The 17,681-nt window shown below is 37.7% G+C and overlaps 1 protein-coding gene across 3 annotated transcripts in view; it reads left to right on the top strand.

The window, feature by feature from the left end:
- PPME1 (protein phosphatase methylesterase 1) overlaps nucleotides 1-17,681 on the top strand; it is a 63,956-nt gene that overhangs the window by 34,017 nt on the left and 12,258 nt on the right. For all 3 annotated transcript variants that reach the window (XM_059132901.1, XM_059132910.1, XM_059132893.1), the window contains 4 exons: nucleotides 3,276-3,430; nucleotides 4,734-4,824; nucleotides 8,821-8,886; nucleotides 12,120-12,243. In XM_059132901.1, coding sequence (XP_058988884.1) covers nucleotides 3,276-3,430; nucleotides 4,734-4,824; nucleotides 8,821-8,886; nucleotides 12,120-12,243 — 436 coding nt within the window. The remainder of the gene's footprint in view (nucleotides 1-3,275; nucleotides 3,431-4,733; nucleotides 4,825-8,820; nucleotides 8,887-12,119; nucleotides 12,244-17,681) is intronic.

Raw genomic sequence — 17,681 nt, 5'->3', positions numbered from 1 at the left:
TTGGCAGACCTTCGCCAGATATCTGCCCTCTAGGGTACAGGGAAAACTGTTCACAGAGAGGTGTCTCACTAGAGGCACTCTGCAACAGAAATATTGAGGGTGGTTCCAGAGATCTGCTGCTATACAACATAGTACCTGTACTTAACAATGAGTTAAAAGTTTGTTAGGGGAGTAGATCTCATGTTACACCCACACTCACACAAAAAGAAACTTTTGGAAGTGATGGTAAGACAAGCGTATACATTAATTATTTACTATTTTTTGTATACCAATTTTACCTCAATAAGGCTAGGAAAAAAATTGGGTATGGGGGGGATGATATGCTAGAGAAGCCACCTGTGCTGCAGGATTTGGGCACTAGGGAAGCTGTGTGCTGGAAGGCTTCCCATGCTGCAGGTCCTGGGTGCTAGAGGCACATAGGCTTCAGGAGCTTGTGGAGAAATGCACTTGAACTAGCTGCAAAACCTTTTCTTTCTCTAATGTCTCTCTTGTGCCCTCTACTGATAAAGCTTAGCATCATGCCCGCTGGAAAGGTGAAAATATTTAAAGGCCAGTTTTGGAGAACATACAATGAAGGGTGTGAGAATTAGAGCTGAGAGACAATAAGTTGAAAACTTCTAACAAAAGTTAAAAAGAAAATAGATAATTAAGACTATCTAGAATGATGAAGATGGTTACCAAGAATCAGAAGAGCCAATAATTTGGATTCTTGTGAAATAGTCAAAGCAATAAAACATTTATATGATTTCTGAGTTCAGTCACTCTGAAGCAAAAATCTCAAAATAGCATATTTAATGGATGATTAATCGGATTTTCAAGTAGTACTGACAGCACAATTTTTGCCTTGTGTATCAACTTCAGAACCTCAACCCTACATAAAATGCAATTCCACTGAAAGTAGAAGAAACAAGATTTGAGCTCAGATTGCTCTGATACTCTTTTTCTGTTATGTCCATGATATGCTATATTGCTTCTCAGAAAATGAACCCAGTATTAATAAGCATGATAGAATCTCCTTACAAAGCCTTCGCCAAAACTGTGATGTATCCACTTTTAGTCTAGTTTTCTAGATAACACTTGCTACTTCATCTTTATTTTATTTTTCTGTAACTTCAGAACATGTGTCAAGGCACTAATCTTGGCAGTTTGGCTAATCTTAATAAGAACAAATTTCTCCTGGTGGTAAATGATCAAGTGATTGGTCATAACCACTTTTTACCTGGATGGACTATACCTTTCCTAAGCTTAGATACATTTTGGAGTTCGTTTGTTTCAGACCCTGTCCACCTTCAGGCACACATGAAGCAGATATCACAGAACCAGTCCAACTTAGTTACTTAGTGTTTTATGGAGACCTGTATTTAGATAACCTTCTGTAGCAACTTTTTACTTTATTATACTGTTAGTAACCAAAACTTTTAGCTTTAAGTTTAACTCCAAAGGAATATTAAACTGTTACTTTTTTCACTTAAAAAATTAGGTGGGCCTCCTTATCTCCCAGATTGACTGCAGATGCTACAGCTACCCCATTCATATCTGTATTTGTTTTATGAGATTTTTAAGATTAATTCCTTCTGAAAACATTTGTCTTTGCCACTCTGAATGCTCTGGAGGTCATATTCAAAAGGCTGTGTTCCTACATCCACAACTGCTATATTTGGATAACACTGTGTGGATGCTTGAGGTATATAATAACATACAGCAAGAAAAAACTGTTTTTTTTTTTTAAGTTAACTAACTCAGCCACTCCCAAAAGAAGACGGTAGAGCCAGTAGTCTCTAAAAACATACCACATCTACCTATTGCTGTAGTGAAGAGGGCCTCTAGACAAATCAAACCCAAGTTCCTACTTCACTTCTCATTTTCAAAACTTTAAGGTTTGACTTTGTTAAATAGATCCACTCAGAATTAAAGACTAGGACAGAAGCCAATAAAAATTAGCTCTGAACATCTTGTTTCTCAGAACATTGTACTTACATTTATTTATGTTACTACTTCAAATAACTTTATATGACAAATTTTAAGGAGTAAGTAACATTTGCATAGATAGCATTTACACTTTTCAAAGTAATTTTCATTCACTGTTTTTTTTTTAAGATTTTATTTATTTATTTGTCAGAGAGAGAGAGCGCACAAGCAGGCAGAGTAGCAGGCAGAGGCAGAGAGAGAAGCAGGCTCCCTGCTGAGCAAGGAGCCCAATGTGGGACTCGATCCCAGGACCCTGGGATCACAACCCGAGCCAAAGGCAGTGACTTAACCAACTGAGCCACCCAGGCATCCCTCATTCACTGTTTTAGTTACTCTTCAAGGCAGTCTGAAATAGTAGATCATTTTCTTTTTTTCTGATAAATCACATTCTTATCTTCATTTTATAGATATTGAAACTGAGAGATTAAATAATTCAATTCCACATAATAAAAATTAAAATTGGGCTGCAGTTCATCTTGTGACTCTAAATTTTACTACATTATAATGCTTAATAAAATTGTTTTCCTGTTTTATCGTTAGGGAAACTGTGGCGCAGAGAGCTTACATTATTTGTCCAGTTTCAAGCTTAGGTTTAAAATAAAGATAATATATGGGGCCCCTGGGTGGCTCAGTGGGTTAAGCCTCTGCCTTTGGCTTAGGTCATGATCTCAGGGTCCTGGGATCGAGTCCGGCATCGGGCTCTCTGCTCGGCAGGGAGCCTGCTTCCTCCTCTCTCTCTCTGCCTGCCTCTCTGGCTACTTGTGATCTCTATCTGTCAAATAAATAAACAAAATCTTTTTTAAAAGATAAAGAGAATATGTAATTGTACTAAATGTGTGGAATAGTGAAAGTGTGATGTAAAAGAAAATTTAAAAATTGGGGTTCTTGGGCACCTGTGAAGCTCAGTTGGTTAAGCATCCAACTCTTGATTTTGGCTCAGGTGATGATCTCAGGGTCATGGGATTGCGCTCCCTCTCAGGCTCTGCACACGTCATGGAGTCTGCTTGAGGTTCTCTGCCTCTCCCTCTGCACCCCTCTGCACATGCTCTCTTTAAATAAATAAATCTTTAAAAAAAAAGGAAAAAAAGAAAATTTGGGTTCTTAGTCCCATTTATCAGAAAGAGCTAGATGTGAGGCTACATGTATAGATACTGGGGGGCATAATAAGAGATTTACATAGGTATATTTGCAAGATGGTCCAGTAGACCTTTACAGTCTTAGGACCCAAAGTTACTTACTAACCTATAGTAACAGACCAAAGGAAGGAGTTAGAAAAGAAAATGACTTTTACAATCTTCTCTTTGTAGGGATGTTGGCAATGTGATTGAAGCCATGTATGGGGACCTCCCTCCTCCAATTATGCTGATTGGACATAGTATGGGTGGTGCTATTGCAGTCCACACAACATCATCGAACCTGGTGCCAAGCCTCTTGGGTCTCTGTATGATTGATGTTGTGGAAGGTAAGTTTTCTTAGTACTGACTAAATCAGAATCTTTGATTTATAAGAGACATCCATGATAGATTATTATTATCCTATTTTAATTTATTGTTGATTTCTACTCATCTTGAACTATGTCCCTCTGTCTTTATATCTTTTTTTATGTTATTTTATAGCAGAGACACTCTCAGATATATTTTTTAATTGGCATATAACCTTTTATTGGTTTTAGGTATATAACATAATGATTCAATGTATATATTGTGAAATGATAACCACATTATGTGTAGATAACATACAGATTTTTTTCTTATGACGAGTGTTTTTAAGCTCAACTCTGTTAACAGCCTTCAAATATACAATAAAGGGGTACCTGGATGGCTCAGTTAGTAAACAGCTGACTCATTGTTTTGGCTCAGGTCATGATCTCAGGGTCATGAGATCGAGCTCCATGTAGGGCTCCATACTAGGTGCAGAGTCTGCTTAAGATTCTCTGCCTCGGGGCGCCTGGGTGGCTCAGTGGGTTAAGCCGCTGCCTTCGGCTCAGGTCATGATCTCAGGGTCCTGGGATCGAGTCCCGCATTGGGCTCTGCTCAGTGGGGAGCCTGCTTCCCTCTCTCTCTGCCTGCCTCTCTGCCTACTTGTGATCTCTCTCCATCAAATAAATAAATAAAATCTTTAAAAAAAAAAAAAGATTCTCTGCCTCTCCCTCTGCCCCTCCTACTGCTCGCATTCATGCATGCTGTCTCTCAAATAAATAAATAAATAAAATCTTAAAAAAACACAACAGGTATAAAATACAGTATTTTAAACTATGGTCACCATGCTGTACATTACATTCTCAATACTTAATTATTTTATAACTGGAAGTTTGTACCTTTTGACACTTTCCCCCATTTCACCCACACCCCACATTATATAGTCATTTTCCATGTCATCAAAAACTCTTTGTAAATATCTTTTGTGGCTGTGTAATTTTTTAATTGTATGTGTGTCCCATTATTTTATTTAACATTTAAAAAGAAGCTGCCATGTCTTTTATGACCCATCCTCAGAAGTTACACTATTGTTTATATAAGTCAGCCTCTATTCAGTGTGGGAAGACTACACAAGGGAGTGAATACCAAGAGGCAAAAATCACTGGAGGCCATCTTGGAAGCTGGCTTTTACATCAGTCTTCTGAATTTTCTTAAGCTATATCTTTTTTCCCCAAAGCATCACTGAATTCTGCTATCATTAAGGGCAAATGTACACAGTTATCCCAGCAAGTGTAAATGCTTAGAATATGTTAAGTGCTATAGTTAAAATATTTGTTTAACATCTAGGTACAGCCATGGATGCACTTAATAGCATGCAGAATTTCTTACGTGGTCGACCTAAAACCTTCAAGTCTCTAGAGAATGCCATTGAATGGAGGTAACCAACAAATCTATATTGTCTGTATTCTAAATGTTAGATTGTAGCTGCCCTTTTTCATCAATTCAGGCACCAAGTTCAAAGGAGTAGTTCAGTTTCCAAGCCTTAGCTTTATCATGTGCAGAAACAGTTACGTAAAGAGCAGAATTTTTTTTTAAATATTTAAATGTTTCATGCTTGGCCCAGTTATCTAAAATCCATCCTTTTTCTAATACACTATAGTGCCTCCTAGAATTTTAATAATTATGGATCATCTGCTGTCTAGCTATTTCCATCTCTGAGGTAAGAGTCTGGACTAAATTAGGCTCTAAGGCCTTTTTCACTTCTGATGCTTCATGGTACTAGATTCACTTTCTGTGTTCCAGAGAAAACAGTGGAGAAACAGAAAGAATGGACATAGGTTCCTTTCTTAGTTTTTATTTGGGTTTTGGTTAAATAGTTTTCATAAAAATTATGGACAGAATTGGCTATGACTTCCACTTAAGGCTGTTTTGTTGTTAATTTATTCATTAATTCAATCAATTATTTGATTAAATATTTATTAAAAACTTTGTGTTAAAGGGTGAAATTTCAGAAATGAGTAATATACTGTCTCCCCCACAAGGAAATCAGTTTTAGGATAAAATATCTTTAGTATCCTGTCTTCCTGCGTATTCTTTAAAATCATGTCCAGTTCCTTTTTTTAGACCCTTTTTCTAACTCCTCCATTCATTTGATTAAATAACTAGAGGCCTCTGTCTGTATTATATTGTACTGTTTACCTCTTTAGTCTTCTAATACTCCCCTAAAAGATACGCTTTTATTGCCAATTTTTATGTTTCTCTTAATGCTTTTCCTACATCATAAGGGCAGAAGCTATCCTCTATTTCTTTTGTATTTTCATATTGCATACAGCATACTGCTGACTGCATTAGCAGGCAGAACGTATCTGTTCTTTGAATCAAGTGGAAATGAAGGACTTGGTAAATAAAGCCTAGGTAGTTTATCTAAGACAGAGTATCTCATGCCAAATATGGCTTACCAAAATGAAGTTTGTGTTTGATAAGTTGCTTCTGTCTCCCCTTGTTCACACTACTGAGATGTAGGGTTCCTTTTCTCTTAGAGACACCAAAGATCTCTCCCTCTTCAGCAGCTACAGTGTTTGTATGGAGCCGTTGCCAGTTTAGCATGTACCTCAGGCACCCTGCCTTCTTCCCCAATAACAACCAGTGAGAAGATGATTCCAAATAACTTTTTCCTTTTTTATTTTTTTAATTTTTTTTAAGTACCTAAGATGTGTTGTACCTGATTTAAGAACTGGTGATGAATCAGGCTTAGTACTTGTCATCAAAAAAAACTGGGAATACAAACAAGTAAATGTGTAAACACAATGATTGAAGCACAGAAGTTACAGAAGATAGGAACTTAATCCAGCATGGCAGTCATAGTGGACCTGCTCCTAAAACAGACAGAGTCTTGATTCTAGTGGCAGATGTGGGATAGGATGAAGGTTCTCTCTGTTGTATGTTTAAATGTTTTGGGTTCTCTGATTTTTAGAACCCAGTTCCTGAGCCTGAGACTCAGAAAGAATATAATGAAGTATTTCATAACTTTGTTTTGTACTCTGCTGGATATCTGATTCAAGTTCATGACCCATGGATATTGTGGCTATTCCATATGGGAGCGGAAAAAAGATGTTGAAATACAAGGTCAACCTATTTAATTCAGTAAGGATTTAAAGCAAAGTGAATTCCACTTCTACTTTCTCTGGTCATCCTAATAAGAAGCAGTAGGTTAATTGTCATTAGAAGCCTAGGCTTTGGGGCGCCTGGGTGGCTCAGTGGGTTAAGCTGCTTCCTTCGGCTCAGGTCATGATCTCAGGGTCCTGGGATCGAGTCCCACATCGGGCTCTCTGCTCAGCAGGGGGCCTGCTTCCCTTCCTCTCTCTGTGATCTCTTCCCTTCCTCTCTCCTACTGTGATCTCTCTCTGTCAAATAAATAAATTCTTTTAAAAAAAAAAAGAAGCCTAGGCTTTGAAGTTGGACATTTTGGTTTCCCCACTCTGGCTGCTCTGAGGAAAACACTGGGGGAAAGAATAGGGAGTGGTATGTTAATGGAAGTGGGAAATTGGTTAAGAGACAATTGTAGTAGTATAGGGGAATAATGATGGTAAGCATAGACCAGGATGGCAACAGAGGAAGTAGTATGTCATATCTGGAATGTATTTTGAAGGAAGAACTGACAGGACTGCCTTGTGGGTTGGATATCAGCAGAGAAATGGGGTTGGAGGCAGGAGGAGGCACAGCATCCAAGGATGAGTTCTAGGTTTTTAGCCAAAGCAATTGGGTGAATGGTAGAGACAAGGAGAAGTAGATTTGGGAGCAGGTAAAAGGTCAGGGAATAAGGATTTTTATATGGATAAGCCGAAATGCTTATTATACATCTAAATGGAAATGTTAAATAAATACTTATATGTACTTGTTAGAAGAAGTTGAGCTAGAGATAATTGGAGGACCATTATTTTTTGGCGGGGGAGGACCATTATTATGTAGATAAAATATTTAAGAAAAATGATTCCTTTAAGGTAACTTTTTTTTATGACACCTTTTTTGAGACGTTTTGTTATATGGGGAGCAGAGAAGTGGGGGAGTATCTAGTAGTGAATGTGAAGTTGAGAATATTTTCAAAAGCTGTCTTATAATATTCACTAAAGAAAAAAATAATCCACAGGGTAACCATAGGTAGCAAAGTCCTCACAGGCAAGAGGAGATGGGAACTGTGCCCAAGGTTGACCTTGAATAGAACAAAGATGTTTCATATATTAAAAACTCATCAAGGCAGGGTATATGATTATAAATACTGGTATATTTGTAGATCTGTAGATTCAGTTGATAGTAGAAAAATGAAATAATCATTCTGATTGCATCTGTTTATCATTAAAATAAGAAACAAGGTCATTATTTAAGGGGGTTGCCCTTTAAAATTTTGCATGATTTTCTTAAACTAAAAAGTTGCATTTCAAGAAATGTGTTCTGGGGCACTTAGGTGGCTCAGTCAGTTAAGCATCTGCCTTTAACTCAGGTCATGATCCAGGAGTCCCAGGATTAAGCCCTAGATCAGTCTCCCTACTCAGCGGGGAGTCTGCTTCTCCCTCTCATCTTCCCCACTCTTATACTCTGTCACTCTCTTTCTCAAATAAAGGGATTAAATCTTAAAAAAAAAAAAAAAGTGGGGGAGAGAGAGAGAGAAAGAAGAGAAGAAAAAAAAAGTGTTCTGGTGGCTTGTTTCACATATTGTTTCCAGTTCCCCCGGGACATGCAGCTATTTTGCTTGGCCCTTAGGCATACATGGGCAGTTCTCTGAGAGAACTAATCTATTAAAATAGCATCTTAGCTCCTGAACTCTGTATCATGACATGCAAGGTCCTCTAGGAGCTTGTCCTTACCCACCTATCCCTTTCTCCCACTCACACTCCCATTTTGCTTTCCCCTGCTTCTCTTTGCACTCTGTCCTCTAAAATCCTCATCATGTTGACTTGTCCACATCACAGTACCTTTGTTCGCAATGTGCCCTCTGCCTATATTGCCCTGACCACCTTCTTTTATCTTCTGCCTAATTTCTTTTCTCCTTGGTTTAGGCAGGACATTTAGGGAACTTTGTTTAACCTCTTTATTCAGAATAAAGTGATTCCTTTGAACCTTGCATTTATTATATTAAAACTATCTGTTTCTTTCTCCCTGTTTGAATTGGGTGTTTCTTAAGCACAGGCCTGACACATAGTACCCTCCTGGTAAATGTTTGCAGAATGGAAATTGCTTGAATGTCTTTACTTAATTTTTACTCGTTGGCTTATAGCCATAATAACCAGGTAGGAAGTAGTGGTAATCTCTATATAAGCTGTATTGGTAAACACAACTTTATAGAGGTTCCACAGAATCTGCAAAATTATTCATTTGACCCTATAACATGATAAGGTGGATACTGAGTAACTTTCTTTCTCCCTTCTCACTTTTCTAGCGTGAAGAGTGGTCAGATTCGAAATTTGGAGTCAGCCCGTGTCTCAATGGTTGGCCAAGTCAAACAGTAGGTCTTATTTTTCCCTGTTGGGCTGGTTAGAGACTGAAACATGGTGAGGGAATTACAGATTGCTTTTTGTTATACACCTGTCCTACCATCCTGAATGCCTTTGCAGTCAAATGCTCTACCCTTGAGCTATACCCCCAATTCTAGATAATTTTTGCAAATGAGTTCAATTGAACTAGCCTCATAGCTTTTCTTTTCTATTTCTTTCTTTCTTTTTTTTTTTTAAAGAAATCCCAAAGCCTATATGATACAGGATTACCTCTTTATTGCAACTCTGGGTCTTAAAAGGTGAAGAATCCCAGAGAATGGAGATTAAAAATTAAGTGTCTTCTCTAGTGTTGGAAGCTATGGCTTTATTCTGGTAACAGTCTCCTTCTTAGCCAAACCTGATTGTAAGGAAATCACACTATAAAAGTTTTAGTGTAGCCTAAGTGAAAGCCAGATTCTAAGGCTAAGCTAAGATTACTTTAGCCTTTGGGGCACCTGGGTGGCTCAGTGAGTTAAAAGCCTCTGCCTTCAGCTCAGGTCATGATCCCAGGGTCCTGGGATCTAGCCCTGCATCGGGCTCTCTGCTCAGCAAGGAGCCTGCTTCCTACCCCCCACCCCTGCCTGCCTCTCTTGTGACCTCTGTCTGTCAAATAAATAAAATCTTAAAAAAAAAAAAGATTACTTTAGCCCAGCTGATCTTCTTGGATAGGGTTACATGAGTCTTGAGTATTGCTATGTGGTTACAAAATAAACTTTAGATGAATTGAGAAAATGTTGCCCAGCAGAACAAGAGCATGAGAGTTGATGAAAATGATAATGGCATTACTGAATGCCTGCTATTTGCCAGGCACGGCACTGTACCAGCTATTTTATACTGTATATATATTTTATACTGTACCAGGTATTTTATATACATGCTCTCATTTTAAAAATCTTATATTATGGAAATTTTTAAACATGTATAAGTAGAATAACACAATGAACCCCAATATACACATTGCCTGTTTTCAACAGTTACTGACTCATGGCCAGTCTTGTTTCATCTGTGCTCCTTTATTGTCCCCTAATTACAAAATATTTTGAAATAAATTCCAAGATTTGAGGATACCCTAAATGGTAAGGACACTTTAAAACCAATCACAATACCATTATTACACGTAAAAAATTTAATAGTTCCTTAATATCATCAAGTGTCCATTCAGTATTCACATTTCTAATTGTCTCACTGATTATATTTTTTAGATCAAATCAGAATTACAGTAAGGTAGATATATACTAATTGGAGGGAGAATATATCTCTTAAGTATCTTTTATCTTTTATAGTTTCTACTTTTGTCTCATTTTTTTTTTTCCCTTGTAATTTATTGTTGAAGAGACCTGGTTCTTTGCCCCGTAGAATTTCCCACAATCTGGATTTTCTGATTGATTCCTGAAGGTGTAATTTAATATGTTCCTCTCTTCACTGTATTGTCTATAAATTATTAGTTAGATTCAGAAATTTGATCAAGTTCAGATTTGTTTGTTGTTATTTTGGCTTTTTATTTGTTTGTAAGAATAGGTACTGCCATTAGGAAGCATGTAATTTATGGTTGTCTCTTTTCTGCAGCGTTGGTAGCCATTAATGATCATTACATAGATTCATTGATTCATTTGCACCATCTCATTTAATCTTTACGATACCTCTTTAAGACAAATATTATTTTGTAGGTGAGAAAATGGAAGTTCAGAAAGGTAAAGTGGCTTCCCCAGGATCACACAGCTAGTGAGTCACAGAGCTCAGATTCTGTCTCCTGTGTATTTGACTTCAAGGCCTGTTTAATAGACTTTAGGCCTGAAAGTACAATTCAAGTAGCAATACCTAGTAGACACAATGCAGTCTTTAAATAAGCTGTGGGATGCCCACTTTTTAATGCCTGAATATTTTGAAATTAGATTTGTTTAAGTAGTGGGAAAGCATTTTGTGAGGAAGTTATATGACTTATATTCAGGTAGTTCAGCGATTTTAAAATTTTACCTAATATGTAAATTTAAGTGGTGTCTTCTCTTAATATGTAAACTTGTGTATATAGTGTGTGCTTTAGTTGTCATATACATACCAGATAGAACCTTCCTGCCCTTTTTGATCTCTTGAAGATCAAGAGATCTCGAAATCTCTTGAACCTCCTAATCCATAGCTGTGGAAATCCAAAGCACATGTTCTTTGTTATATTACCTTAACCCTAGTTATGAAACTTCATAACCCTAGTTATGAAACTTGACATCTCAAGTCCCATAGAACACATTTTGACACTTTACTGAGATCGATAGAGGAGACAAGGAAGGAGAAGTTACCACTGTTAAAAATCCACCACTGAAGTTTCAGTGACCCTTCAATTTATCCCAGTCCCTTTTTATCCTGCTTGTTCTCTCTCCTCTCCTCCCTTCTCTCTCCCTTTCAAGGGCAAAATAGCAAATTCTTCTTTATCGTGGAGAACAGACCTTAGTACTGGCTGCTACCTAGGCGCTTGGGATTTTTGCCTTTAATATTGTCAGTGTATTTTTTCCAACAAGTTCTTTCTAAAAGGAATTATAGTATCAGCTGTTCATATAATACTGATTTTTCTACCTAACTATATAATAAAGAAAGATTGTTTTTTAGAGGAGAAACAATAATAGCAATTGGTTGGATCAGATATTCTAAGCCTCAAGGTTCAGCTGGCGATGGTTATTTAATTGTCAGTTTCTATCAGCTAATTGAAAGTTGGGGCCTTTTACTGTGCTTAAATAGCATAGCCTTGCTCTACTGTAAACAGGGTACATGCTTTGAAGTTAGTTCAGCTTGGATTTGCCTTCCAGCCTCATCTACTAATGAGCCAGGGAATCTTGGACAATTTTTTTTTTTTTTATTTTTCAAGGCGACTTCGTAGAATCGTTAAGAAATTTTTTTACAAGATAATGTCAATAAAACTCTGGTCACCATGCCACAGGAAATGATTACTCCCTTCTATGGGTTAGTATTGGTGTAAGAATGGAAAACTAGCTCTTGGAATATAGTCATACCTTCCGTGGCCATGACTTTCCACAGCCCTGGTCTATTTTCACACACTTTAAAATGCACATTGTTTACATCCTCCTTCTCCCCAAAGCATTAAGTTTTAACTGACATTTGATTATAAAAGCCTATAAGAACCTGTATCTCTGAGATAATTTGTGTATAAAAGAAAGATGTATGATAGCACTTAAAAACAAACAAACAAACCACCTAGGTGTGAAGGAATTACAAGTCCAGAAGGCTCAAAATCTATAGTGGAAGGAATCATAGAGGAAGAGGAAGAAGACGAAGAAGGAAGTGAGTCCGTAAACAAGAGGAAAAAGGAAGATGACATGGAGGTGAGTAAAAGCTGGCATTCTTGGAAGGTTGGGGCAATGAAGGTTTAGAGTGTGTGGGGGTGGGAAAGGGGGGGTGACATATTCTTTTTGTTCACCCCTAGATATTTTAGGTGGTGAAGAAGTTATCATAATAGCTATTTAGGTTAACAATAAGATATAAGGCACTTGTAGATAACTTTAACAAATTGGAACATAAAATTTATATACCTTACACTCAAAAAGACTGCTCTCTCATCAGATTCTTTCTCACCTTAATATTTCTGTTCCTGGGACGCCTGGGTGGCTCAGTGGGTTAAGCCGCTGCCTTCGGCTCAGGTCATGATCCCAGCATCCTGGGATTGAGTCCCACATCGGGCTCCTTGCTTGGCAGGGAGCCTGCTTCTCCCTCTGCCTCTGTCTGCTATTCTGTCCGCCTGTGCTCGCTCTCTCTCCCTCTCTCTCTGACAAATAAATAAAATATTAAAAATATATATATATTTCTGTTCCTATGGTTTATCTCTTGAGAAAATCTGATTTCCCACTAGTCTATGCTAAGTCCATCAGATCTTACTCATCTTTCAAAGTGTATTTCTTTGGGGAAGTTTTCTGACCTCATTTTCTATCAGTCCTTCTCCAATATACCACTGAAGATCTGTATGACATAACTTAGTACTTTTTGGGTTGTTTATTTGTTTAAATAAGTTTAAGTAATCTGTATACCTGATGTGGGGCTCAAACTCATGATCCTGAGATCAGGAGTTGGGTGCTCTACCAACTGAGCCAGCCAGGGTCCCTGACATAACTTAGCACTTTCTGTTTTAAAGTTGTGGCTAAGGGTGCCTGGGTGGCTTAGTGGGTTAGGCTACTGCCTTCAGCTCAGGTCATGATCTCGGGGTCCTGGAATCGAGCCCCGCATCGGGTTTTCTGATCAGCGGGGAGACTGCTTCCCTCTCTCTCTCTCTACTTGCCTCTCTGCCTACTTGTGATCTCTGCCTGTCAAATAAATTAAAAATTTAATCTTTTTTTTTAAATAAATAAAGTTGTGGCTAAGTCATAGAATTATTTTTCATAAACCCCATTCAGAGATACTATGGTCTCCTGTAGTCATCCCTAGAATGCAGATTCAGTGTCCTCTAATGTGCAAGTGTTGTCTCCCAACAAAGTAACCTCTGTATTTTGAGCACAGGAACTAATGTTCTATATGAATTCCCCTCAGCATTTAGCTTGGGTGTGTGTGTGTAGCAAGTGTTGTGTGACTTCTTATTGAACACTTGATTTGAGGATAGTAGTGGGAAAGGATTTTTTTTTCTTGAAATGGTTAGTGAGCCTGAGGAGCAGACTTTTGGGGATGGATTATAAATACCTTACTAATGGCAAGTAATGGATTCAGTGTATACCCCAGAGTCCCTTATGTTTGGAGATGCTACTATTAGCAAGGAGGAGAGGACAATTGAGTCCTGAACAATATGGGGGGTAGGGTCACTGATCCCCCAACACCGTCAAAAATCCAACTATAACTTTTGGGGTGCCTGGGTGGCTCAGATAGGTAAACATCTGACTCTTGATTTCACCTCAGGTCACAATCTTAGGGTCATGAAATTGAGCCACTGGTGGGGCCTCACACTGGTCATGAGTCTGCCTAAAATGGTTTCTATCCTTCTCCTTCTGCCCCTCTATGCACACCCCCACCCCACACATGTGCTCTCTCTCTGTCAAGAAAAAAAACCAAACAACTATAACTTTTGGCTCCCTAAAAACATAATCACTAATAGCCTACTGTTGACCAGAAGCCTTGCCAATAATATAAATAGTGATTAATATATAATTTGTTTATTTATATTTATTAAATACTGTACTCTTTAAAGTAGCTAGACAAAAAGAAATGTTCTTGAGAAAATCATGAAGAGGAGAAAATAAATTTGTAGTACTGTACTGTTTCCAAATCCACATATAAGTGGACCTGCACAGTCCAAACCTATATTGTTTAAGCATCAACTGTACATTTTTTAAAAACAGATTTTTTCATTTAACGATGATCTTTTGTCATCCTTAAGATCAATAAATAATTGTTTGTACCTCTTTGGAATTTACAAAAATATAAACAGTGCATGATTAATTTCCTACACTCGGTGAGGTGAGATCTCTCCCATGATAACAGTGTAGAAACTGAGACACAGAGATAGAGAGAAGAGACGTTTCCAAAGTAATCAAGTAATTAATATTTAGTAGATCTGAGACTCTGATACAAACTGCTAATTTCTTTTTGCCTTTTATGTGCTGGGAGCTATACTAAGTAAATCACATTTATCATCCCTAGTTCTCATTTTAACTGTATTGTAGATATTATCACTGTTTTACAACTGAGGTACAGATTCTTGCCTATGAACACCTTATAAATGTTGGTGCTAAAACACATCCAGATCCTTTGGTTTTTAATTCCAGCTCATTTTTCCTTTGTAATTATTTTATACGCCCAGTTATATGGAGTTTAGTAAACTCCAGCAGTTTTGTTAGAAGGTCAGACTGAAACACATGAGGCAATAAGGCGTACAGCTAAAACAGTCTGCCCTTGAGGAAGGACATAAACCCCAAACAACACAAACTACTTCTTATAACTAGTAGATAAACAGATCCTGGAGATCTAATGCACAGCATAATAATTATAGGCAACAATACCGTATTATAAACTTCAATGTTGCTAAGAGACTAGGTCTTAATTATTCTAGTACAAAAGAATTTATAATTCTGTGGTATGATAGAGGTGTTAGCAATCACTATGGTGTTGCATATCGCAGTATATAAATGTGTCAAGTCAACACATTGTACACCTTAAACCAACACAGTGTTATATGGTGATTATATCTCAGTAAAAAAAAATAACTAAAATGACAGAAAATATTAATAATATAAATTAAACTTAACAACTACAACAACAAGAACAGTCACAGCTTCTAAAGCATGGTAGCCAGGAGCCACGTAGAGCCCATTAGCCCTTAGGGGATTTCTGTGTTTTAACTAATATGAAAAGTGGTATTTGAAATGATCCTGAGACATACACAAGAGTTCTGTTGCATCCATTTCGCCGTGTAAAAAAAGACAAGATAAAAAAAAAAAAAAAAAGACAAGATACACATTGGCAGTGAGGGGTGATATCTAATACAATATGATTAAAATACAGAAGAGGGAAACTTTAATCTTTGGTCCTTAAGGGAATAAACTTCAGTTGTCCAGGAGGTATTCCTTTATGCATAAATATCCTTTTTTAAAACTGCTTTATTGAAAGGTAACTCATCCAAAGTATACAATTCACTGGTTGTTAGTAGATTCACAGACTTGTGTAACCATCATAACAATCTTATTTTAGAACATATACATCGGGGCTCCTGGGTGGCTCAGTCGGTTAAGTGGCTGCTTTCAGCTCAGGTCATCATCCCAAGGTCCTGGGATTGAGCCCTGCATCGAGCTTCCTGCTTGGTGGAGAGAGCCTGCTTCTCCCTCTCGCTCTGCCTGCCCCTCTTCCTACTTGTGCCTTCTATCTCTCTGTCAAATAAATAAAACTTTAAAAAAAAAAAAAAAAGGACATTTACATCACTTTTTTTAAAAAAATGCTGTACCTGGGGATGCCTGGGTGGCTCAGTTGGTTGGACAACTGCCTTCAGCTCAGGTCATGATCCTGGAGTCCTGGGATCGAGTCCCGCATTGGGCTCCCCGCTCCACAGGGAGTCTGCTACTCTCTCTCTCTGACCTTCTCCTCGCTCATGCTCTCTCTCACTGCCTCTCTCTCAAATAAATAAATAAAATCTTAAAAAAAAAAAATGCTGTACCTGTTTGCAGTCACTCCCATTTCTCCCCAACGTCAGCCCTAGGCATCCACTAATCTTTCCGTCTCTGTAGAATTGCCTAATCTGGACATTTAATATAAATGAATATACAGTCCTGTGGCTGGTTTCTTTTACCTTACCATAATGTTTTCAAGATTCATCCTTATTATACCATGTATCAGTGCTTTATTCCTATTTGTGGCTGAGTAATATTCCTTTGTATGGATAAACCACTTTTTTTTTATCCATTAATCAGTCATTGGACATTTGGATTGTTTTCACTTTTTGTCTGTTATGAATATTGCTTGTCCAAACATTTGTGTACAAGTTTCTGTGTGGGCATAGGTTTTTATTTTTCTTGGGTATGCACCAACCAGTGGATTGCTGGATGCTATTTCTGTGTTTAATCATTTGAGAAATAGCCAGACTATTTTCCAAAGTGCCTGTAACATTTTATATTCCCACTACCAGTGTCTTTTTTTTTTTTTTTTTTAAGATTTTTATTTATTTATTTGACAGAGAGAGATCACAAGTAGGCAGAGAGGCAGGCAGAGAGAGAGAGGAGGAAGCAGGCTCACTGCTGAGCAGAGAGCCCGATGTGGGACTCGATCCCAGGACCCTGAGATCATGACCTGAGCCGAAGGCAGCGGCTTAACCCACTGAGCCACCCAGGCGCCCACCCCACTACCAGTGTCTTGAGTGTTCCATTTTTCTGCAACTTTGTTAGCATTTGTAATATTGTCTCTCTTTTTTATTATATCCTAATGATTTGATTTGATTATATCCTAATGGGTATGAAGTGGTATCTCATTGTGGTTTTGATTTACATTTTCCTGATGACTGTTAACGTTGAACATCTTTTCATGGGCTTCTTGCCCATTTCTTCTCTGGAGAAATATATATTCAGATACTGTGCCCATTTTGCAAGAGGGTGTTTTGTCTTTTTATTTCTGAATTATAAGAATTCTTGTATATTCTAGATACAAGTCCCTCATTGCAAATATTTTCTAGTTTTAGCTCTTATATTTAGGTTTCTAGTTTTAGTTTCTAGTTTTAGCTCTTATATTTAGGTCTATGATCCATTTTGAGTTAATTTTTGTGTATAGTACGAGGGTAGGAGATGTAACTTCATTCTTTTGCATGTGGATGTCCAGCTGTCCCAAGACCATTTGTTGCTAAAACCCCACTTTCCCATGTAATTATCTTGTATTCCTTTTTGGAAATCAAATGACCATAAATGCCAGAGTTTATCTCTGGACTTTCAATTCTGTTTTGCCAAAATATGTCTTATCATTATGCAAGTGCCACTGTCTACATTATTGTTGCTTCATAGCAAGTTTTGAAATCAGGAAGTGTAAGTCCTCCAGCTTTGCTCTTCTTTTTCAAGATTATAGAAATCGTGTATTCTTAAGATTTTTATTTTGGCAGGCAGCTGGGTGGCTCAGTCGTTAAACATCTGCCTTCGGCTCAGGACATGATACCAAGGTCCTGGGATTGGGCCCCACATCAGGCTTCCTGCTCAGCTGGAAGCCTGTTTCTCCCTCTCCTGCTCCTCCGCTTCTATTCCTCTCTCAATGTCTCTCTCTCTGTCAAATAAATAAAATCTTTAAAAAAAAAGATTTTTATTTTGGTTCTTAC

Source organism: Mustela lutreola, chromosome 1 (assembly GCF_030435805.1).
Source record: "Mustela lutreola isolate mMusLut2 chromosome 1, mMusLut2.pri, whole genome shotgun sequence".
In the NCBI taxonomy this organism is placed as follows: Eukaryota; Metazoa; Chordata; class Mammalia; order Carnivora; family Mustelidae; genus Mustela; species Mustela lutreola.
This window is presented reverse-complemented; position numbering and strand designations above follow the sequence as displayed.